The 25,109-nt window shown below is 30.9% G+C and overlaps 3 protein-coding genes across 4 annotated transcripts; 2 read left to right on the plus strand and 1 right to left on the minus strand.

Annotated features, from left to right (window-relative positions):
- The first annotated feature begins 244 nt into the window (after nt 1–244).
- On the plus strand, nt 245–2,630 carry LOC101247045 (cell number regulator 1-like). The gene is made up of 4 exons (XM_019215067.3): nt 245–990; nt 1,082–1,153; nt 1,413–1,628; nt 2,333–2,630. Exons 1-4 carry the CDS (start codon nt 429–431, stop codon nt 2,425–2,427), a joined length of 945 nt encoding a protein of 314 aa, XP_019070612.1. The 5' UTR covers nt 245–428; the 3' UTR covers nt 2,428–2,630.
- A 2,693-nt stretch (nt 2,631–5,323) lies between these two features.
- On the plus strand, nt 5,324–8,008 carry LOC109120846 (protein PLANT CADMIUM RESISTANCE 7-like). 2 transcript variants are annotated; one of them, XM_019215068.3, is made up of 5 exons: nt 5,324–5,810; nt 6,072–6,143; nt 6,545–6,757; nt 7,261–7,384; nt 7,774–8,008. In XM_019215068.3, the coding sequence occupies exons 1-4, from the start codon at nt 5,525–5,527 to the stop codon at nt 7,347–7,349; spliced, it is 660 nt and encodes a 219-aa protein (XP_019070613.1). In that variant the 5' UTR covers nt 5,324–5,524; the 3' UTR covers nt 7,350–7,384; nt 7,774–8,008. The 2 variants fall into 2 exon arrangements, with proteins under 2 accessions (XP_019070613.1, XP_019070614.1); XM_019215069.3 differs by having other exon boundaries at nt 7,685–7,872.
- Nucleotides 8,009–9,163: 1,155 nt separating this feature from the next.
- Nucleotides 9,164–14,211, minus strand: LOC101246453 (probable peroxidase 61). The gene is made up of 4 exons (XM_004244771.5): nt 13,830–14,211; nt 10,734–10,913; nt 10,493–10,652; nt 9,164–9,742 (listed from the first exon to the last, which is right to left on the minus strand). Exons 1-4 carry the CDS (start codon nt 14,091–14,093, stop codon nt 9,309–9,311), a joined length of 1,038 nt encoding a protein of 345 aa, XP_004244819.2. The 5' UTR covers nt 14,094–14,211; the 3' UTR covers nt 9,164–9,308.
- Nucleotides 14,212–25,109: the final 10,898 nt, after the last annotated feature.

Genomic DNA, 25,109 nt, shown 5'->3' on the forward strand with positions numbered 1-25,109 from the left:
ATATTGTACCCATAAAAATTTGTGATTAATTATTTATTAGTAATTTCCAAAATGTCTATATTAATTGACACGTGTCATAAATCCAAAGGGAGCTAGCTAGCTCCTCATAATTCATATCCTCCAAACTACATCTTTGCATTTTATTTTAATTAGAGAAAATTAGCCACAAATTGTGGTTGATGATCAAAAGAAAGAAAAGTGAATCATATTAGATAAAAGTTGAAACCCTTTTCAAAAAGTTAGAGGGTAGAGTTGCAACTATTAGGTTACAACTCTCCCCTTTCATTAAATTACCTCTTCTTTTTCTTCTTCATTCTCTTCTTTCTCTTTCTGTAATTGATATCTATCTTATAAACATAAAAAAACATATCTTTCTTTTAACAATTTGTTGATTGAATTTACATTTCAAGAAACAATTCATTCAAAAAATGCAAAGAATAGATGGTAATAATGAGAATATTCCAACATCCCCTCATCATCAATTGTCACCACAAAATTCTATACAAAGAGATATTTCATTGCAATCATTACCACCCCGGTCCCAATCACAAAATTCAATGCATAGACATCTCTCCTCCTCATCATCGTCATCATCACAAAATTCGATGAATGAATCTCATTTAGCTATACCAGCAACACCACCACCAATTATGTCTAATTCGATATCATCGCCACCCAAACATCCCCTTTATGGACCCCCTCCACCATCACAATTATCATCATTATCGACACAAAATCCCTGGCCATTAATTCCACTACAACACCAACCACCTCCATATCACCAACCCCCTATGATGCCATATTACCCACCAATGGGGGTGCCACCACCATTTCCTCCACATTTTCCTATGCCCTTTCCTCATGACCAATTTCATTCATTTCATCATCCAATGCTCCATGGAAATAATAATAATAATATCTCAAATGGACAAATTTATAGTCAGCCTTGGTCCACAGGCCTTTTTGATTGTTTTTCAGACATCAAGAATTGTAGGTTCCTTTAATTATTTCCTTGATTTTTCTCTCATTTTAATTTTCTTTTAGAGCTAATCATGTTTTTTTATTTACAATATTTTTGTAGGTTTTATTACATGTTTATGTCCCTGTGTTACTTTTGGGCAAGTGGATGAGATTTTATCTCAAGGACAAATGAGTAATTTTCTAATTAAGATATTTTATATAGCAAAACACATATAATTATATTAATCCTCTGTCACAATTTATATGACATAGTTCGAATTTTGAGAGTAACTTTTTTATTTTGATCAAGCATTCAGACATGCAACTTCACATTTCTGTCTCAAAGATATTTTTGTTTGACTCTCGAAATTTAAACTATATGTCATATGAATTGGGACGGAGAGGAAATATATATTTTGTCTAATTTTTTATATTTTTCTTTTAATGTATAGCTTGGTGGGAAGCTGCATTAATGTTTGGACTTTTGGAGGCATTTTGTTGTCAAGCATCATTGGTTTTTGCATGGTATCATCGTGTGCAATTCAGAAAAAAATATAATTTGATGGGAAATTTATTCAGTGAGTTTGCAATTACTCTTATTTGTATGAGATTGGTCCTTTGTCAGAATTATCGTCAGCTTAACAAACTTGGCTTTGATGTAGCTCTAGGTAATTCTCTTTTCTATCATTCTTATATATGCTTCGTATCTTGCTATTTGATTATCATATATTCTTTTTTATAATTTTGGTTCGATATCATTGATCATTTGATTTGTGCACCTAACAAAAAGAGTCTCTACACTTACTCCGTAATGATAAAACTTTTTATGTATATTCTATTCTCATCAAACTTTGCTAATGGAATCATACGTAATGTGTTGTTATTGTTGATCATGGAAAACTAGTTATAAAAAAATTACAATACAAAAGTTGTTTAAGTAGTGAATGATATTGACGAGATTGTGATGTAATGAACAATAATATTTACTCCCTAAATTTATGTGACCATGTTTGACTGATCACGAAGTTTCATTTTTTTGAAACTCATGATCTAAAATAAATCTTATTTAACATTAAAAGGGAAACTGAAAGTTTAAATTTTAAAATTATTTTTGCCATAGAAATGTGTCATCAATTTTTAAAATAGAATAAAAATGAAATAGCGCCACACAAATTGATACATATTGTTATTCTTATGTCGTGATTACATACTATAAGAATTTATCTTTAAATACTTTTATCTAGCATTCTAATCTAAGTAAAATAATACATAAATTCATACATAACTCGATGTGATATTATTTCTTCTAGTACTGGACTATAGTTGTTGCATTATCAATATTACTATAATTTTTTCCTCTTATTATTTTCAGGATGGAAAGCCAATAAGAAGAAACAAAGAAGAATAGCAAGCCAAAATGCTGTTCAATTTGTGCCACCAATGGCTAATCCTGGGATGTTTAGATGAATAGAAAATTGTTGCAAACTAGTCAAAAGTGTGGTTGAAGAAAATTATTGATTCTTATCATTAGATCATTAGATGTTTAACAAAGCCAGAAGTTACATGCATTTCAATTGTTGAATTCTTCACATTGAAGAATCTATACCATGCTATGTACACAAATTTTGGAAATTAAATGGGATATATCATGATCCTTTTTTTTTTTATAACTACTAATTTCTCTAATTAGTTGATAACCCAATTGGCTTCAATGTTCTAGTAGATATTGTTGCTTTCTCTCTAACCATAGTAATATTATTTGATTAGATTATCGAATCTTTTATTTCTCTTGAGTTTTCTTCAATTTTCAGTTCTACACACGTTTTTATCGAGGTCTGGTTTGTAATTAAGGTATTACATAGTTGTAAACATTGAAATTTTGTTGTTGCCTTGGATTCCACACCATTTCTCTCACTCTGTATATGTCTTCTACCCACATTTCTCCAACTCTATTCGTGTTGAGAATATAATCAAATAATAAAAGTGTGTTCTCTAACAACTTAAGTTTAGATGAGATGGTCACACAATTTCAAATTTCGCTTCACTGTCATAGCCAGAATGCATCTAACCGTTGTCATCTTAACAACTGGTAAGTAGGTCTCATTAAAATCAATTCTCTCTCTTTGAGTGTCTCCCTGATAACTAAACACTCTTTATACATGTAACACCTCAGAATTTTTTGAGCCAAGACTCGAATCATCCTTTGTAATGAGTAAGTTTTTATCAAGGAATTTAAATTTTTCCTATGTGTTAAGGTCGCTAGATGTAGCACCTTGAGTTCCAAGAAGAACTAGAGAGAATTCATTGAAGTCATTCCTAAGCTTTTCTATGTTTTGGGTCAACTTCAAACGACCATAACTCTCGATATAGGGCGATTTAGGTGTTTCATGAGATGTAAAATGAAAGGTCTTTGAATTATCTTTCTAATGTCATTGAGTTTGCTAAGTTTCAAGGTCGGATGAGTGAAATATGCCCTTTTGAAGTCAAACTGTCCAGTTAAGGAAAGTTACCCAAAAATAATAAGGGGTGTTTTGATCTTTTCCTTTCCAAATCAAATTTTAATTCATTTTACTAAGGTTTAAGGCTCTAGTATTATTGGGTTTAATTTTATAATCCTAATATAAACCTAGGATTTTAGTTGAGATCTTCAAGAAGAGAAAATAAGAGATTAATCCCTAAGAGGTATTTAAGTTTTCATAGTGTTAGGTTCCTTCATCCACACGCCAAACATGATTTTCATATTCGAATTCACCCATAAATATTGAAAGATTTAAGTTCTTGATAAGTATTCTTGAGGTTTCAATCTAAAACTTGTTTTATTGGAATTTTGATGATTTCTTGAGATGAAAGTGAGTGTTTTGAGGGTTTTATAGAGAAGATTAATGTGTACTTATGTTAGGAAATTGAATCCAAGTGATTGGGGAAGAAACTGTTTGAATCTAGGTTAAACAGGGTAAGAAAACGAGTAAAGAAAGTTGTCGGCTTTTTCTAGGTTAGGGCAGGAGCCCCGCGCCACTAAGTGCGCCAGGGTCGCCTACCCCACCCGTTCTCAATCATTTTTTTCTGTCTCAGTTCTTTCGAAGGGTAAATTTACTCTCCTTTGATTTTGAACACTCTAAGCTACTTCTAAACAAACTAACAATCATTCATAGCATGAATCATAACCTTGAATTCATAATTCAAATATAAGGTAGAGCTAAGAGTCAAGTCTTGAGAGTTCTTTCGAATATTTTGAGAAAGCCTCTTGAGTCTTTATGATGAGTCTTCTACAACTTTTAATAACTTGTTTCAAGACTCAAGTAAGTGAGCATGAGAGTGAGAAGAATGTATTCATGAGTCTACTTTATCATCATGATATCCTTCATATCATGAACCATAACTCTTGAATTCATAATTCTCATTCAAGTAAGTTTTTGTGTTCAATTGTGGATCTTTTGAGATCAACTATTGATTTGAGTTAAGTTTTGAGGAATTAGGTATGAGAATAAGAAAATTGGTATACTTGAGTTCCATATTGTCATGTAGACCCTTGAGTCGAGTCGTTGATGCTCAAAAATTCCGCATGTACACCATAAATGAGTATCATTAAGAGGAATAGTATCTTCAAGTTCTAAGTATTGAGTTCCTAACCTCTTCGAGGTTATATTCCTAAGCATGAGACTATTACATGTTTCCAATGATGCCCCTAAGCTGAGTAGTTCATGTCCATAATTTCACATGAACTCTATAAGTCGAGTAGTCTTGAGATGAGAAGTATCTGTGAGTCCTTGAGTTGACTAGTCCATGCCCATAATTCTGTATGAACCCTCTGAGTCAAGCACTCTAGAAGATGTCCTGATTGTAGGTGCATGAGTAGTGATAAATACATGTAAATCTTGTCCAATAAGATAAATTAAAGAAAACATTCAACTATCTCCTTCTTTAGTTCCTGAAAATCATTTTTTTTCAATTTGTTTCTCCTTTCCCTTTGTATCCTGCATTCTTTTCCCTAGTTTTTCTTTGTTTACTTTGCCCTGTTTCTATTTACTCACATGCTATCCAATCAATTTTTGCACAACTTTTCATCTCATTGGGATATAGTTGAGTGTGAATAACCAAACACTCCTTCTCATTTATCTTGAATGTTTTGCAATATTTTGAGTTGGTATTAAGATATTGTTGTAATAGTAAAAAATATTTTTTTTTCTTTCCAATAATTGTTGATTTTTAGAGTAATATCTATTCAATTAGATTTGTACACACGCTTTGACTTAAAAACTATTCTAGTTATAAAATAGGCAAACGACAAGTGTGGGGGGTAGAATATTTTTTAAAATTTTTGCATACTTTATAACCATTCATTTAGTCTTCCTTCCCTAAAAGTGGAGTCAATATATCCATTTTTTTCTTTTAAAAAAAATAAATACTAGGAGCCAATATGGCCCTACCTAACCAAGAAAATTAATTAAATAAATTCTTGGGAAAAAAGTTCATCAAGAACTAAAGCCCTTTACTTCTTTTTTTTTTCCTCTCTCTCTTCCATGCATATTTTGTCTTTCATCATCATCTGTTTCTGCAAAACAAGATGTCTCCTCTCATGAACTCGAATGGGTATAACCAATTCGTTACTAATAAACCATTAGATAATAATAATAACGCATCGTCGCAATCATATTCATATCCTCATTTATTACCTTATGGATATGGTATGCCTCCTCCGCCACCACCGCCGCCACCACCATCACAACCATATGGATCTCCTGATGGGTCTTCTGTATATATTCAAAGAGCCCCTATTGGAATAACCAAACATATGGAAGAGACAACTTGGTCAACCAACATTTTTGCATGTGGTAGAGACCCTAAAAATTGTATGTATTCAGATAGTTTTACGTTGATTGTCAACCTATCGTTATTTCAAAAAACATCTTTTTTTTATGGGTTTAACGACTCCATTATATTGAGGGTTCACAATTTAATATTTTTATCCATCTTTGTCTTCTTTTCTATTGTTTTGAGATGGATAACGTGAACAAACTCACACATGCAAAGTTTTTGTTTTTTTATTTTCATGAATTGAGTTATTATTATTGTTGTTATTTAATTACCTCATTTTTTGTGCATGTATATAGGTCTTACAACATGTGTTTGTCCATGCATAACATCCGGGCAAATTGCAGAAATAGTGAGTGAAGGACGAACATGTAAGATCCACAAATTAATAGTTATATATAATATATATGATACAAGTTGGCATAATATATAAATCCGCCCTTTTAACTTATCTCCTAGACTCTTCAATTTTGGATATATGCAGAAAAAGACAATTAAGTTTGTATAAAGTTGAACAAGTGGATACGTGACATTCTATGCGGCAATTCACGTCTTACGTGACATTCTATGTGTATAATGTCACGTAGGACATACGTGTCTACTTATTCCACTTCATGCAAGTTTTAGTGTCTAGTTGTGACACTCGGAGAACTAAAATTTAGTTAAAAGGGACATGTATTGTGTCATATAAGTTTTAATTGAAGTTAGGTTTATGTTTAATTATTTTCAATTATTTTTTTTTAATTTTTTTTTTTTTTTGTATTTTGGACAGCATGCATGGAAGGAGTGATAATAAACATGTTACTCTGTTGTTTATGTTGTATTACACCACTTTATACTTTTTACTACAGAGTTAAATTGAGAAGAAAATTTAAGTTGGAAGGGAATGAATGTCTTGATTGCCTTATTCATACATTATGTTGTTATTGTGCCTTGTGTCAAGAATATCGTGAGCTTCATCGTCAAGGATTTGACCCTGCACTTGGTAAGTCTCGATGCACAAATCATTTCGTAAAAATAACCCTTTTAACTTGATTTCAGCTGTTAATATATTTTTACTTACACATGTCATAAGTGGTAATATGATATAATACATGTATGACGACAAGACACAAAATTATCACCAGGATGTCACGTAGGACGAATTGTCTATTTGTTCAATTTTATATAAATGTTTACTACTGCACATTAAAGTTGAAGGACAGTTAATGTCAAGTTAAATGACATATTTACGTATCATGTAAATATTTTATCCTATTAGGGTTCATGGTCCCGCATATTTTTAAAGTCAAATTATTAACATGTTTTTAAATTCGACCTCATATGTTAATTATGTCCTCTAACTATAGTACGCATTAATAGGCATTTGAACTTGTATAGACTTGAACAAGTATACACATGTATCCTACTTGACGTTTCATGTCCTACGCAACATCCTACCTGATATTTTACGCGTATTATGCTTATCTTTTATGTACATATGTTCAGGATGGGCAGAAAATATTGAGCGGCAAAGCCATGCTGTTGCTGTTTTCACTATTACCCCACCTCCAGTTCAAGAAGCCATGAAAAGATAACAGTTCAATTATTTTTTGATCAGTTAATTATCAAGGTAAGAATTATAGAGTTTTTGCTCTAAATACAGAAGACACAGCTTGTTTGTTTTTACATTAATTTGGTTCTAATAGTAAACTTTGCCACATATGTCAAAAATTGAACAAGCACACTCTTTGTGTATTATGTCGCATGATACACGTAGAACGTTACGTAGGACATACATAGTCCAATTTTATATAAGTTTAAGTATTTACTTAGATGCTATCTAAAGTAAGTTATAAAAGTAATTAATATAACTATAGTTATAATTCTTACACTTTGTTATTATTATTATTTTGTCAATTTATATGTGCAGATATAACCAACTACACCTAATGCTGCTATCTTTGAAAGGTCAAAGCTGGAATGTCCCAAGCTAACTTTAATTTGTTTTCCTAATTGTAGGTGAATTCTCAAATAGATTGTAATTATCAGAACAATCCACTTGATTACCTTCTTGAATTAGGATTTAAAAAAAAAAGAAACAATTTTGTATTTTGCATATATTTTACACTTCAAGTAGATAGAAATTAATCTCAAACATATGTTGTGTTGTGGACATTTCCAAAAACTAGTAGCATTGGGCATAAAGTCATTGTAGAGATATATATCTACAACTAGTTTTTTCCTTGTATGTAAATAGGTTGTATAAACTAAGTTCATGAATTTAAGCATTACTTGGATTATGATTAATCAAAAACTTCATGTAAATTCCAACTCACATGCATTAATAGGTTACAATAGGCGCGGAAAAAAAAAGACAGGCTGATGCACAAAGCATTCCATATTCATGTTGGGCAGCACCTCAATAGGTGTGCTGATGAAAGCATTAGTAGTAGCTTCTGCGGCTTGAGAATTTGGTTTACTAATCGCGAGGTTGATATTGATCGTGTGCTCCACCCGAGTTTCCACTTGCCTATTCAAACTACCAGAATACCTATATGACTAAGCAAGGCGAGTATGTATATCCCTATCCTAAACACGAATCTATTCCACGATTCGCGGGTTCAACCTAAAATCAACTTACTGATAAACTGATGATGACAATAATTAAAGAAGACAATGCAAAAGATTTAGTAGAATTGAAAATAAAATCTTTGTTGCCATTGAGTTCATCATATCAAAACAGAGAATTCTAAACAGAGTGTGGTTTGACACCTTTATTGGGTGTTCGGACCAATTTACACACACCTCGAGTACTTCCACAAGTGAAGTCTCTGGAGAATGACATATATGTTGGGTTTTATTTTGCCCTGATTTCTTACCATAAATAGGTTTTCCTTTTAGGGAAAGGTTTTGGATTGACTAATCATTTTTCTGGTAGAAAAAGGTTTAGGACTCTATAAATAGAGACATGTTCCTTCTAACTTAATCAGCATTCACAATGTAGTCTTAAGGGCTTTGAGAATTTTGGTTAGAGGGAGAATTTATGGGTCACAAGCTTGATACGTTATCACTTGTGTGAACCTCCCATGTATTCCGAGTGAATTGGTTGAGGTTGTTTCCCTCTGTATTTTGTACTCTCATATTTATAGTGGATTGCTCATCTCCTTTGTGGACGTAGGTCGATTGACCGAACCACATTAAATCTTTGTGTCTTTTGGTATATTTCTCGTTGTCTTCTTACTCGTGGTCTTTTGAGGTTTGCTTTGCTAGCTTCCGCTTTTACACCTGCTTATTTCCGGTCCTAACAGTATACACAAATCTTACCCCCTACCTTATACAAGTAGAGAGGTTGTTTTCATGAATAGACCGACTTTTGTAATAAAGGGAATGCCAAGATGAAAATACACAATTCAACTAGAAAATTGAGATTTTCCACATATCTTTATTAATCAACATATAATGTCTTCAATTATTACAAAATACATTGTCCTTCATGAAAATTCAATGACTTATTATAATTATATGTATGACATTTGAGAATCCACTCTCCAAACCTAATTGATGTTAGGATTGTTCTTATTTGTAAACTTGCAATCTTGGCGAATTTCGCCATTTTTACCTGTCAACACTTTAAGACCTCCCATTCTACTAATCGATAATGCAAATCCCCTTCGAAATAGCTCTAAACTCTTTGCGTATTCATCGACTAGTTCACCTGTATCGCTTCCATAAGATAATTGTTGATCAACTCTAAGAAGTGATTCATGAGCAAGAACCTTAGTGTATAATTTGTTAGTGAATGTATAGTTAGAACCATATTCTTCATTGAAATAAACAGGTGAATCATTTTTGCTGTTTTTAGGGCATTGATCCCTTAGCTTTACTAACACAGATCTCTTCATGCTGGGGTCTGGTTTTCCTGTACCTTGGAAATCGTAAAGGCGGTCATAGAAGGAGCTGCAATGTGCTTGTCCCATTGTATGTGCCCCTGAAATAGGAACCAAACGGCCCGCGTTTAGAACAATAACAACATATCCAGTATAAATCTAGTTGCCTGGGTAGAGTTAGTGAGGAACAAAATGGTTAAAGGACATGGAAAAGGACGTTGAGGGAACGACAACAACAACTATATAAAAGTGGATCTTGGGTCTGACTTGACCCCAAAAGCTAGTTCAAGAAGTGACGATTGTCTAAGACATATGAAGAGACCAAGTGCTCCATCCCTGAGTAGGAGGCTCAACACACCCTCGTACGTCTAGACCTGTCAACTAGAGCGTGGACAATATATGGAAGCCCAACATTAGTTAAACGTGGAATTAAGAGCATGGATAATATATGGAAGCCCAATGTTAGTGAAACATGGAATTAAGTACCCCTCAAACATATATATGTCTCACATCTCAAAGACACATTTATACTATACTAATGTCCTATTACCTTCCTGAACTTAATTTATAAATAATTTTTTGCCCCTTTTCGGCCTACGTGACACTATTTTTTCGGCTCAGTGTGTGTTGACTTTTTTTTCAAGCTAGTACCACGTAGACCGAAAAGGGATAGAACATTATTTATAAAATAAGTTCAGAAAGGTAATAGGACCTTAATATAGTATAAATGTGTCTCTAAAATTTCGGACATAGAGTTGGAGCTACTTGTGCATTTTTGCTATTAAAAAAACAACTATTAGTTGAATGTTAAAATGAAAGAAAATTATAATATAAGTCATATATTTATGTACCTAAAAGTGTGACAAAGTCTTGAACATCAAGATTTTTGGATTCAAAGTAAGCAAGTCCTTCCTCCCAAGACATTGAAGGTGAAGGATAATCAATCCATTCAGCTTTTGATTCTACTCCATCCCTTCTTCCCAAGAACACTGGATAAGATGGTGCACCTGCCTGTTTTACATGTTTTTTTTTCGAAATTAGTTAATATATATCGCGATAAATTAAATAAATAAAGTGCAATAGAGTAGTTACATAATGGACGGCATCCCTAACAGCAAGATTGAGAATATCAGCACAAGAAACGGCTCTAGGACATCGAATTTCAAGCACTCTTTTTATTTTATCGATCAACAGGTATCCATCCAGCCTTGCATTTTTCGATGAATTTCTCTCTGTGTTTGGACCCGTTAGCAGGACTGATGCATCACAACCCTGGACAACAATAGTAAAGGAATAAATATCACAAATTAATAAGTTACTGATTGAGTTGATACCTCAGATGCTCATTCAACTAAAAGTTATATTGTCAGAAAGTCATTGTCATTGTATACTCTATATGAGGATTTAGAATATATATAATTAACTCATATTTAGTGACAGTATAATGAATTTCAGACCTGTTGTGGTTAATTGCGTCATTTTTTTAAGTTACTTTCAATTATAGTCAAGCTTCTTTATAACAATCATATCTTATAATAACATTTCACTATGGCAAGGATTGAGATGGTCAAATGGAAGGAGGTAAGAGTATTTGGTGTGTGAGGGGAAGATAATAAATTCGTAATGTTATATAATTTATTTTTTCTATTCTGATAAAAGAATATTTTTTTATTTATAAAGAACTCGTTAATCTAGAAAATATATTCGACCAATTAAATATGAAGAATTGAAAAATATTTTCCTTGCCAACAAACACACCCTTTATATTATACATAATTTGATTTCTTGAAGAGAGATCACAAGCCAAATTTTGAGGCTTAGATCTAGATTATTGTCTAATATTTCCTTATTTTTAATTAATTAGTTGCTTAATTAAAGCTATTTTTCTTTATGACACTGCCCATGATACTTTTCTAAGGGTGAATAGAGATACATTCCCTCCGTTCCATTTTTAAGATGAGGTGTTATTGTTTTGGGAATCAAAATAATATTTTTTTATTATTATAATTTTATCAAAAAAAAATTGAAAATATTATGAATTATTAGTTATGTTTGTAGTACTTCCTCCAATCCACAATTCCACATTAAGTGAATTATTGAGAACTTTTTTGTTCAAAATAAGTAATTTTGCAAGTTGACAAGAATTATTGAGATTTTTTTTTCATATCATTTCTTTTTTTATAATAAAGTTCTTAATTACTTTACATCTTTTAGGAGAATAATAATTAAAAAAACAATAATAAAAATAGTAATTTATTTGATTTATATTCTTATATATTTTTCTTAAAAGGTGTGTCATACCTCCAATTCGAATTTAATTATATAATTAATATAAACTAGAGAGAATACTTTTCAATGTAATTTTCATATATTATATTCTAAATATTTTAACTATCGTACTTTGAACTTCTTCACATTAATTAAAATAAAAAGGATTACTATAATTACTTGTATTCATGGACACCACAAAAATTTGATGTAGTTTAGATCCAACGTAACCTCAAAACTCGAAGAAACCTAATTTTTAAAAATATTCATTACTATGGAACTTATTTCTTGGAATTATCTTTTCAAAGCTTGTGCATAACAAGCCCTGTTTAAATTGACTTATTTTAAATACTTTTAAATTAAGTAACTTTTAAAAGACTTTTGAAGTATTAAGCACTTTATATTAAGCTAAAACGATAAATACAAGCTAAAAATTATAAATTAAAAGTTTTAACGTATGACTTCTGACTTATAAGTAAAAATATAGTCAAATACCGATCCAAACAAGCTCGTAGTATTGTATTTACATATTTTTTTTTTCTTTAAAGAGGAGACACACCATTTTTTATAGGCTTAGATCTCTAGATCATTGTCTAATATGTCCTCTATTTTAGTGTGTATTAATTAAAACTTAGTTGCTTATGGTTAAAGCTATGTCTCAATTTACGAAGCTACCCAAGATTCCTTCCTAAGGCCTCCATAGAAATATTATATGAATATGGTTTAACTTATAACAATATGATCGAAATATATATGAGTAATATACTATACAATGTCAGTGTTATGTGTATGTTGTATATAATATGTGCATATAAAATATACACTATGTACATACATTTTATAGATATTTTGTGAGTTTTTTATTAGTCTTAACACTAGAATTATCAATATATACTAGACATTATTCAACTCGTATATATAGGTTCACTTTTGCACTATTCTCCTTGTTTATGTCTAAATAATCGTACACGTAACGTTATTTTGAGAAATTAAAAACATTATTCATTTTTTTTGGTGTGGTAAATTTTATGCAAAGTAGCTAAAAAGGTATCTAACTTGATATTATAAGTTGGGCTAGTTTTAATATATGAACGACTCCCTTAACTGGCAATCATAAGACCCTAACTATAATTATAGAGAGGGGTGGAATAAGTATAGGTTAAAAATGAGACACGTTAATCTGTGATCTTTTCGTAAAATTAGATATTTTATGTATCTATATATTTTCTAATATTGGTTTATATTAATTGTTCCCATCCATGCTACTCATAAATTGATGGATAAATGGTGGACTAGGTTTGAGTCATATTCTAAAAATCTTAGACTTATCATTATACTTCGGTATATTGAAGCTAAAATAGCAATGAGATATTATCGTCGTCCTATTTTATATGTCACCTTTCAGATTTCAAGAGTCAAACAAGTCTATTTTTTATCGCAAATTTTTTATAGATTTTTTAAATATTTTGAATTATCAATTATTGTGACTCATATTACTTTTTACGCAGTTTACAAATATATAAATTTCATTTCAGAAAAAATAAAAATTTCATGCACAAATTTCCAGTCAAACTTGAACTATTCGACTCTCAAAACATAAAAGGTGACATATAAATTGGGACAGAGGGAGTAAATGGAGGGGAGTAAGTATGTCTTGCAGCAATAATAAAATTATCTTTGTGTGATCTATGGGTAACAAATTCAAGCTACGTATGTCTTGCAGCAATAATAAAATTATCTTTGTGTGATCTATGGGTAACAAATTCAAGCTACGTATGTCTTGCAGCAATAATAAAATTATCTTTGTGTGATCTATGATAACAAATTCAAGCTAAGGAAACACTCACTGCTATTTATATTAGGATAGATTATCTATATCAAAAATTGTGCATGAAATAAAAGAGAGACAAAGAGACATACATTAACCATGCAATCAGCATAGAGTAACTTGAGGAGTTTAGCAGTAATAGTCTTATCCTTGTCCCAATAGAGCTTCACTTGATGTTGAACAAATGGTTCCACATTGGCACATGTATTTAGCTTCTTATAGTAATGTCTCACCAATGGTTTATCCTCCGGTGGCAAAAACACCGCGGCATTTGCATAACCTGAATTCAAGCTCACTGCAACAAAACTCATCAGTATCGGAAGAAGAAGAAGAAGAATTCCCGAGTATTTCTCCATTTTTTTATAAAACGTTCGATCTTCTTCTTCTTCTACTTCTCCTCCTTGCAATAATATTGAATGAGCTTGAATATGATATAGGTTATTATGTTGTTATGTCTAGACAAAGCTATATATAGACTCAAAACATGGCTTAGAGGTGGAATGTACGTATACTATTGATGAAAGTCAATGGAAATTCAAGAAATAATATTATTCGTCTATAGATGCACACTTTTTTATTTTAATATAATATAGTACTATATGCATAGTTGTTTCTAAGGCACTTTTGTGAGTTTTAAGGAACATGTGTGATGGAAGTTGGAACTTCACGTGAATCAAAACTTAAGGGCTTTCTATTGCTGATTTTTTCATTCATCGTTACGTGTTCACTATATATCGACTCGATACGTATACTATTAAACAATAAATAGAAGGATAATTTTACTATATTATCCTTTGAATATTATAAATTCAACGTTTTGGAGAAATGATTTGTAGTTAGTAATAAAATGTTAATTTGAAACTAAATAATAAATTATCTTGTGATTTTATCTAAATTGGATAAGTAAAAATAAACATTTATTTTCAGTATAATGGACGGAAGAAATATTATACATTCGTTTTATGTAAGTTATTTGGTGTTATAGTATACATTTTGCAATAAACTAGCATGCAAATATTTAGTGTTATGTTCACATTTAGATTTAATGTTACTCTATGCAACTTATACGTTTCAACACTCCCATATATTCAAACATAAGAATTTTTCCTTTCAAAATAATGTAGTACGTCAACTAATTGTAATTTTTTTTCAAAATCATAGCTAAAAGTACGATAAATACGAATTTTTTGTTATTCAACTATAAATTTATATTAGTAACTAATTTTTTTATTTTATATCGTAATAAAACCTCGAACCAAAGAAAAAAAATATAGTTGAATACATGCAAGAAAATGGAGGGGAGCCAAATCCGTAATGAATGGTTTATTTTAGCATAAAAAATTAAATAGAAGAACAAAAATGACTTTTCTTCTTGTGGTCGTCAAGCTGTCTCTGAGTAGATGTCAAACTTGAGTTTTTCCTTTTGAAGTTGCTTAAGGATTTAACTATTTCTTTTTTTTTTCTTCATTATTTGATGTTTGACCTAGACATTTATAATTTATGTATAATACTATTAATTAATTTGCAATAAGATTTTCAATTTTTTTTTGTTTAGTTTGAAAATTTAAGTGATAATCACCAAATTAGCTTTTTGTTGGAAAAAAATAAAAATAACTAAAGCTAAGAATCGAGTGAGCTGAATTTGTGCTTTCCCAAATTTACTCAATCATTTCAAGAAAATGCATAAATATTTATATTTACATGTCTATATAGTAAAATAAATACTTTCTAATACTTATCATTTCACAAAAATAATACATAAGTAATACTATTTTTTCTCTTTTATCTTTAAGAGTTATTAGCTTTAAAAATATTAATTTGATCAATATAGAAAAATTAACCTATGCCCGAAATCTCAGAGACACACTTATACTATACTAAGGTCCTATTACCCCCTAAACTTATTTTATTAATATTTTTTACCCCTTTTCGATCTACGTGGCACTATCTTGTGGGCCCAACGATGGTTTTTTCTTTTTAAACTAGTGTCACGTAGGCTAAAAAGGGATAGAAAATTACTTATAAAATAAGTTCAGGGGGGTAATAGGAGCTTAGTATAGTATAAGTGTGTCTCTGAGATTTCGGGCATAGGTTGAGGGGGTACTTGGGCATCATCCCATTTAATTTTAACGTTTCACATGATACGTTTAAGATTAAGATTAAAAAATATTTTGATACATTTTATATATTTTTAGTTTAAACCATAAGTAACAATTTTTATTTTGTTTTTTTTTATTTTCTTAAGCAGTTAAGCTCCATTGTCAACGTCAAAACTAAATCAAACAAAATTGAAATGGAGATTGTGTAAGATAATTTCACCTTGTTTATGATATTTATTTCAACATTGTCTTTTTTAAGAGGACAGTATAATATTATTCCTAAGAGGAGATTTTATTGTATTACTCCATCCATTTTAATTTTCTTTTAGGTCTATTTCAAAAAAATATCTATTTTTTTTGGTGATTACATCGTTTTAACTTTCCATATGACATGTTTAAAATTATAAAATTAAAAAAATATTAGATACATCATACTTATATTTAATTTAAGACTATCAAATTCAAAAATCTTTTTTACTTTCTTAAATTTCATTCCAGAAATAGGTATAAATTGAATTAAATATATATGTATTTTAGTTTCGAGATAGTCTGATCTCAATTAAATAAATTCACTCACCTAATGTTATGAAGAGTTCAATTTTGTATCTAACTTAAGCATAATACTACTAGTATTTGCTATGGACTATGGTTATTATACCTCACCTTTAGAAAAATATTGAAATAAAGTCCACAATATGTTATATTGCCCTATAAAGGGACATTCAAGAAGTATGTTTTCCTAAATTCAAGCCAAATTATTCTCATCCACTTGGCCACTAGTAGTAACAATTGTATAAGGATTAAGTTAAAACAGCTAATTAGCTTGTGAAGAGTGATTAACTACTAATGAAGCATAATGAACAAATTAAATAAATTAAGCAACATATGGATGACTTGACCGACCATGGATTATTATAAAAATTTTGTTTTAAGAAACTAGGAATGAAATAATTCGTTTTAAAAAGGATTCAACCAAATTATGAGAGGTTTATAAGACATGTGAATTGAATCGGTCGAGATATTGAAATATATAAGCAAGAAATCTTTACACATGATAATTCTCTTATTTTTATAGGGACAGATTATCATGATACGATAGTCAAATATATAAAAATTGATAGTTATAATTTCAATTTTTTATTCGCTTGCTATAAATGTTTGTAGTTCTACACTTGTTGAGGATTCTATAGTGGTAGAGTGAGTCTATTGCTCAAAATATGTGTAACTTTAAAATAGACATTTTTATAGATGGTGAATGAAAGTAGATAAAGTAACAATTAACTGTCATTTTAAAGGGACGAATTTAAAAAGATTCGAGGAGTGTCATGTAACACTACTTCATCAAAAAAATTTTATTAAGTATGGATATACCGTTAAGAAGCAGAAGCAAATATAGATACACTGTAAATGACTCTCCATTGATTGAAGTTGCAGGCAACTTGGTTGGTTTTGTGCTAGAGTTTCATTGGCTGTGACTTTGTGAGTTAAAATCTACATGATCTCATTTTGATACATGTTATTTTATACATATTTTTTAAAAAAAAGAATCGGAAAAGATATAGATTCTTTCTTGAACTTATATCGAAAAATAAGTTACACACTTAAACTATATTATGACGATCTATTACATACATTTCTACTTCAAAATGAATTTATTTACTTCCTAAAACTGACGTGAAAAAATAAATAAAAAACTAGCGCGTCAGAAAAAATTAAAGTTGAAAAAAAAATTAAAATTAAAATCTTCCTTCCCCTACCATTACCCTTAAAAAAAAGAATTGAAGAATTAAAAAATAAAAATCTTCCTTCACCACTCATTTTTCCCTTCTTCTTCATTCTTTAATTTTTATCGCAACTTTTTATTTTTCATTACAACCTAAAAAATTCACAATGAAGAGAGTGTAGTATTAGTGTTGCTGGTTGTGGTTATTTGTTAATTGTTCAGATCTGAAAGTGTGGAACTCTTTGGAACTTCATCGGAGCCATGATTCATGAAGCTTTGAGCTCGCCGACACACCAACAAAAGGAATCAAAAGAATAAAATCGTAAAGGGATAAGGTAATCAACTATAGTATTGCTTGAACAAACATGTTGCATGAAAATAATAAGATTGATAAATATTCAAGATGATGTGACATTAAATGTCTCACATAGTTGTAACGACCTGTTTAGTCGTTTTGAGCAGCAGATTTTATTTGTGGAAAAACTGGCAGAAACGACGGACCCCACGACGGACCGTCATGGGCACGACGGACCGTCGCAGGGTCTCGTTTCAAAACACTTAGAAAATCTGAAATTGGGTACTGAAAATCGACTCTCTGAACTTCGTAACGGAATGGCAGGACGGACCGTCACAGGTGTGACTGACCGTCACAAACTCTTCAGAGAAATTGAGTCTCTGAAGTCTGTGACGGAGCAGCAGGACGGACCGTTGCAGGCGCGACGGGCCGTCGCAGGCTGCGTAATCCCAGTCTGGGTCGGATTTCTTTATACGTTTTAAGGGACGTTTTTGACTATTTCTGCTTTAATTATAAAGTTAGTGGGTTAATGTTAATAAGTCTAATTACTTGGGGGTTAAAAGAGGTAACCTTGAGTTAATTAGTGGGGTATTATTGTCATCTTTTATACTTAATTATATGCTAATTAGGGTAAAAGAAAGGGAGTTGGAACAAGAAAACTAGAAAGAACAAAGAGAGAGAGGGAGAATCGAACGAGAAGGTGAAAAGAAGAGGAGAAACACAAAGCTTTGGGAAATTGCTTGCTTGATTACTAGTCTTCGGTGGAGGTAGGTTATGGTTTTCATGCTTTCATAGTGAACTCTTAATAGAGAATGATATGTATTAATAGTATTGTAAACCCTGCTATGTGCTTAATTGTATGCATGCATGAACGTGATTATATAATTGTGATTATATTAAGCATGATGAAGTTATCGAATCCCAAATCTTGATAAAAACCTAATCTCTTTTTAATGATGATGCCTTGGTAAGGGAGAAGGCTTGATGAACTAAAGTAATGAAATTGATGATGCCTTGGTAAGGGAGAAGGCTTGATGAGTTGATAGAATGAGATTAGGGGATCGGGTGTCACGAATCGACACGTAGAATTAGGGGATCGAGTGTCACGAATCGATACGTAGATTTAGGGGATAGGGTGTCACGAACCGATACGTAGATTTAGGGGATCGGGTGTCACGAACCGACACGTAGATTTAGGCGATCGGGTGTCACGAATCGACACGTAGATTTAGGAGATCGGGTGTCATGAACTGACACGTAGATTTAGGGGATCGGGTGTCACGAACCGACATGTAGATTTAGGGGATCGGGTGTCACGAACCGACACGTAGATTTAGGGGATCGGAGTGTCACGTACCGACACAAGAGGATTAATGAATATGAGAGAGCGGAGTGTCACGTACCGACACAAGAGAAATAAAGATAATGAATCTTGAAAGATGATAATATACTCAATCGAATGAACATAACTCCCAAATGAGTATGGTATTGAGGCTTGAGTCCTCATGTGTGAACTTGACGGTAATTGTTAATGATATAGTACTTACTGTTGCTACATGTTGAGTATCATAGTTGATTTTATGATATTAGTTGGTATATATTGATTTCTATTTTGAGTTGGCCGATGATATCTACTCAGTACCCGTGTTTTGTATTGACCCCTACTTTTATGTTTTCTTCTTGTTTATTTGTGGAGTGCAGCAAACGCGCCGTCATCTTCGACTCAACAGTAACTCTAGCCAGTCTTATTACTCCGGATATCAGGGTGAGCTAATGCTTCTAGCTTGGACTGGATCTTCCTCTTCATGTCTTGACGCCTTGAAGTTCCGGCATGGACTAGCTTTTATTTGTTTTAGCTTCTTAGAATACTCTTAGTTTAGTAATTTGATCATAGATGTTCTTGTGGTGATGACTTCCAGATTTTGGGAAATAATAGTTATTGAATTGGTTTTTATTAATGAGTTTAAGTCTTCCGCATTACTTTATGTTGATATTACATTGAAATGTTAAGGTTTAGATTGGTTGGTTCGCTCACATAGGAGGGTAAGTGTGGGTGCCAGTCGCGGCCCGGTTTGGGGTCGTGACAATAGTGAAATCATTGCTTATGAAAATAAAACTTCATGTGTTGATCTGAAATACGATATTGCATAGAAAAGTAATTGTACGTATCAGACCAATAAATTATGATCAACTTTTTTCTTAATTGGTTTATTGTGAGGGACCAAATATTTTTCATCTGATCATTTTGATGTGTAGTATATGATTAATAAATATACTATGACGCACAAAGATGGGTACTCCAAAAATAGATTGAGATATATGTTAGTTTGTCTAACATGGGAGGAGGGGAGCTAAGAAGCAATACAAGAGTTGTAAATGTTCCTATTAATTGGATCAACTAATGTTGAGACTGAATACGTAAATTCTGAAAAGTATAAAAAGTGAATAAGGCTGAGCAGCGGAACGGGATGTACCGGTATCGTTCCGGTTCGGTTGCCTACGGGATGGAATGGGACATCCTGAACCGGAACATGGAATGGAACGGAACCAAGGTTTGGTATCATTGTACCGGTCCTAATTTATTCTGGTTCCGATTAATTAATGTTTATCAATTAATTTATATTATATACTTATATATTATAATTTATATTTTATATTAAATAATAAATACTACCCAAGTAACCCAACTACCCCCTGTTAGTATTACATTAGTATTACATTCGAGATTTAATTGAAACAGAATCCTACCTAGAATTGGTTGTATAAACTATGCACTCTACTAATAGTGGTAAATTGAAATTGTAATTTGTAATACAAATTTAAATAAATTAAATGGATGTTTTTTAATTTGTTAATTGTTTTATCCTTATTTTTATTTAATTTTTTCAAATTACAAACTTAATTTATTTAAATTACAAGTTATAAATATAACTTATAAATTATAACATATTAATTAATAATAAGTAATAACTTATAAACTTCAAAAGATTAAATCTTGAAAACTTAATTAGACTTAATTTGCAAACTTAATAAGTAAAAAAAATTAAAAAAATATCTTTAAAATAAACTTAAGTAAAAAATTACATTATAAATTTTAAAATTATTAATTTAAACTTAGAAAAATAAAAAAATATTCATATTTTCGTAATTCAAAAAAATCATTTTTTGAAATAACTAGATGTGTCATTCCGTTTCAATCCGATCGTTTCGATTCCATCCCGATATATAGTGGAACAGGACGAAACCGAATATCCGTTCAGTAATTCTGATCCGGTTCATTTCGATACCGGTCAACGAACCGATCAACTCGTCCCATGCCGTTGCGGTACCGGTTCATTCCGGTCCGTTGCCCAATCTTAAAGGTGAATATGGGCCCGTTCAAAAATATTTGGTCCTTGACCATAAATTAATTAAGAACAAAATTGATCATAATTTATTAGTCTGATGCGTACAATTACTTTTGTATGCAATATAGTATTTCACATCAACGCATGAAGTTTAATTTTCATAAGCAATGATTTCACTATGTGAGACATTTAACGTCACATCATCGTTCTGATAACGTGTTATGAAACTATATAATAAGTAAAAAAATAGAGATAAGATGAGACTTATTATTCCTAGATCCACAAATCTGATTTACAATGAAGGAAAATCTCTTTTATTTATAGGAGAAACCTAACTTGGTCTCCAAGTAAGATTCCTAACCATATAATAAAAGGACTTCACATAATAAGACATTCACTACAATACAAATATGTTCCTCATTAAAATCTTACTACATAAAACCAGTGGAAAAAAGAAAAAGAGTATACATATCTAGTAATACACATATTGTATGCCTCATTAAAAACCTTACAAAGAAAATTCAGTGGGACAAAACTTTGTGAGGAAAAGAGAGTACATCATGTATTAACTCCCCCTAATGAGAACATCAATCTAGAGACTTAAATCTTCGTTTTTCAAACTTCCGCACCATCTTCTTGAAAGTTGTAGTTGGTAGAGATTTGGTGAATAAATCAACTAGAGTATTACTTGAACAAACCTATTGCATGTTGATATCACAATTCTTGAGAGCAACATGAGTGTATAAAAGCTTTGACGAAATATGCTTCATTCTATCTCCTTTTATGAATCATACCTTTCAGGGCCAAATAATTCTGCAAGTTCCTCATTTAACTTCTTTAAGCAAATAATCTATTGTCTTTTGAAAAACTCTTCAAGAGTTCTAATTCAAGTATTCAACGTGCATAACAATAGAAAAGATTTTTGATTGCTTTAATCTATATATGAGGATTATAAACAAGTTTTTCAAAAACTTGTAGATAATTTAATTTTTGAATCCTTCAGGAATTTTCATATTGATTTAGTCAAGTAATTGACAACATTCAGTATTAAATGTATGACATCTTTTAGTGCCTAGATTGCAAGTCAAATAAGCTTTACGCTTATCAAAATGTATAATTTCACTTTTTATTTGATAATTATTTCACCTACGTGCTTTAATAGTCTTAGAATTTATATCATCATACTATTTTACAATATTGTGTACTATTGTATTGAATATATCGTCAATGATATATCATTTTGTATCGATTCACAATACGACATAACTTATTGAGATCTAATCACTTCATTATTTTCAGGTAGCTATCCGTCTTATGATTTCATAAATTGTATATCATTGGCTCTTCAAGAGCAGCTTGTCTCCTTATTATAATCATTTTGATTCTTTAATCCTCTCTTTTTTCAAGTATTATTTTACTTAGAATCGATTAGTATATCATGCTTCATGCATATCGTAGACTCTATCGTTTAAAAACATTCAATAGGAGAATTTACAACTTCTGTATTATTTCTTAGACTCCCATTATGTTAGACAAACTAACATATATTTTAATCTATTTTGGAGAATTTATATTTATGCATCATAGTATATTCGTTAATCATATAAAATTATCATATGAAAAATATTTGGTCCCTGACCATAAATCAATTAAGAGAAAAATTGATCATAATAAATTGATCTGATGTGTATAATTACTTTTGTATGCAATATCGTATTGCAGAACAACATATGAAACTTAATTTTCACAAGCAATGATTTCACCATGTGAGACATTTATTGTCACATCATCCTAAATATTTATCAATATTATCAAGATGAATTATTTTGATTTCATATTCTAAAAGTTGTGCTCTTAATTTGATTATAATACACTAACAATTTTGCGAATGTCAAACTACAGGTTGACAATGAACGCATATGTGATTATCATATGAATGCATCTCTTTATCATGTCATATGATAGGTGAACGAGCCCAAATTCACCTTTTATGCTTTGCAGAATTTGTAAAAAATTTAGTCACAACATTAGTCGATCTAATCAACTTATCATTAGAACAAGCAACAAAAAGAATTCTTGAAGAATCTTCTAGTTCTTCAATGTATGTCTATTACTCAGTATGCACATCTTTGAGAGATCAAATCATTCATGTCAACTAATAAAATTATTAGTACTTGTAAACTCCAAGTTTACTTTGCCACGTGCCTTTTGCTTTAGTAAATTTCTAATTTTACTATTATATGAGTAAATTTTAATTTTATTACTTTGAGAGTAATTTTCATATTTATTTCTTTTCAGTTACTGTACCCCTTCTAGAGGTGAGTCGTAATTCCACACTAAACGAACTAATTTGATTATTAGAAATTTTATGCACGCAAACATACTATTTGTGCCAACACTTTTGCAAACATCAAGTTGCGGGATGACAATATGCACACTTGATACCATCCAGAAGAAATATCTATTATGATCATTAAGTATCAAAATTAACCACTAAGTGGACGAATATGTCCATAAATATCTTCATGTGTACGTTCCTAGAATACAGGGGACTCAATCTTTACTCTCGTTTATGATGACCTCACAATTAACTTGTCTTGCTAACAAGCAGTACAATAAAATTTACCATTTAAAAGAATTCTTAGATTCTTTAATGGATATCTATTTTAATCTTCTATTATTCGTCTTATCTCTATGAGTATGAGTATTGAAATTAGTAAACTTCTGATTTATCTTAGAATGTGCTTCAATTGCAGTAGTTTTTGTCAATACAAGTAAGAAGATAAAACATGAACCTTTTATATAACAAATGCCTGCTCAGAGGCATTCTTGGTGATACCACATCCACGTCTAATGGTCGCGATCATTTTCACGCCTAACATGGTAGCTTACACCTCATTCATATTAGAGAATGAATCTATATCTTTAGCATTTATCAAAAAAATTTATTCTTCCTGAATAGAACACAATCATCTAAGTACATCAATGTTTAAAAACTTAGTACTCATTCCATATTCATGCGCATCATTCAATTAATTGTCTTCTTTTAGACATTTATGCACTGCTACATTCACTTCAAGGAATGAATATGCTTCAACGAGATACATTTCATGACTAATTTTTATCAAAAACTTATTATTTTGTCTTAGTTATAATTATATCATCAATATGATGCATTGAGACTCAAACCCAACGTCTTATGTCATAAATTAATGAGGGACTTTAACTTAAGTTATTTCATCACGGTGCACCAAGACTCCCGATGTCTTACCCCTCTTGGTGCGATTGAACATGAATCCATCGTCTTATCCTTTTGGTGCGACAGAATCTATCATCTTACCCACAATGAGGCTCAACCTCAAACCTTCAAAACAATTGTAATTTTATCACTTTTGATGATCATTAATATGATCGTACATTATAGCTACACATAAAATTGAGATTACTAATTTATTATAACTAACATTAGTAGTTAAAGGTATAACTTAATAGATCGCATACCTCATATGAAGATTTAAAACACAACTTTCACTAAATTGTTCTCATTTAACTATTAAAATAAACTAAGAAATTCTCTTCTCAATCGGTTAACATAAAACGTAGAAAAAGTAGACAAATCTCTTTAAATACTTACTCCAGATGGTAACTCCAAACTGTAACATAAATAATTATAATTAAGAAAGTAAAATTAAAGCATACCTTACAGAAAGGTATGAGAACCTAATTGCATAACTTATGCAAGATCTCTCTTGCCCTTTCCCGTCTTTTATCATAATTCATAGAACATTCATGTTGATAATATGTTATGGAACTATATAAAACAATGAGAAGAATAAATTAAGGAGAAGAGAGAAGATTTCTTATTCTCTTGATTGATATTTAGAGATTCACACATCTGATATGCAATG

This window comes from Solanum lycopersicum, chromosome 8, assembly GCF_036512215.1.
Source record: "Solanum lycopersicum chromosome 8, SLM_r2.1".
Taxonomy (NCBI): Eukaryota; Viridiplantae; Streptophyta; class Magnoliopsida; order Solanales; family Solanaceae; genus Solanum; species Solanum lycopersicum.

Bases quoted from the DNA above. Each gene is read 5' to 3' on its own strand.
- LOC101247045 (XM_019215067.3), top strand. From the start codon at position 429: ATGCAAAGAATAGATGGTAATAATGAGAATATTCCAACATCCCCTCAT. The intron at 991-1,081 runs GTAGGTTCCTTT...ATATTTTTGTAG, and splicing joins TTTTTCAGACATCAAGAATT to GTTTTATTACATGTTTATGT. The intron at 1,629-2,332 runs GTAATTCTCTTT...TATTATTTTCAG, and splicing joins TGGCTTTGATGTAGCTCTAG to GATGGAAAGCCAATAAGAAG.
- LOC109120846 (XM_019215068.3), top strand. From the start codon at position 5,525: ATGTCTCCTCTCATGAACTCGAATGGGTATAACCAATTCGTTACTAAT. The intron at 5,811-6,071 runs GTATGTATTCAG...GCATGTATATAG, and splicing joins TGGTAGAGACCCTAAAAATT to GTCTTACAACATGTGTTTGT. The intron at 6,758-7,260 runs GTAAGTCTCGAT...ACATATGTTCAG, and splicing joins AGGATTTGACCCTGCACTTG to GATGGGCAGAAAATATTGAG.
- LOC101246453 (XM_004244771.5), bottom strand. From the start codon at position 14,093: ATGGAGAAATACTCGGGAATTCTTCTTCTTCTTCTTCCGATACTGATG. The intron at 10,914-13,829 runs GTATGTCTCTTT...ATTGTTGTCCAG, and splicing joins ATGCTGATTGCATGGTTAAT to GGTTGTGATGCATCAGTCCT. The intron at 9,743-10,492 runs GTACATAAATAT...TTCCTATTTCAG, and splicing joins AGACTTTGTCACACTTTTAG to GGGCACATACAATGGGACAA.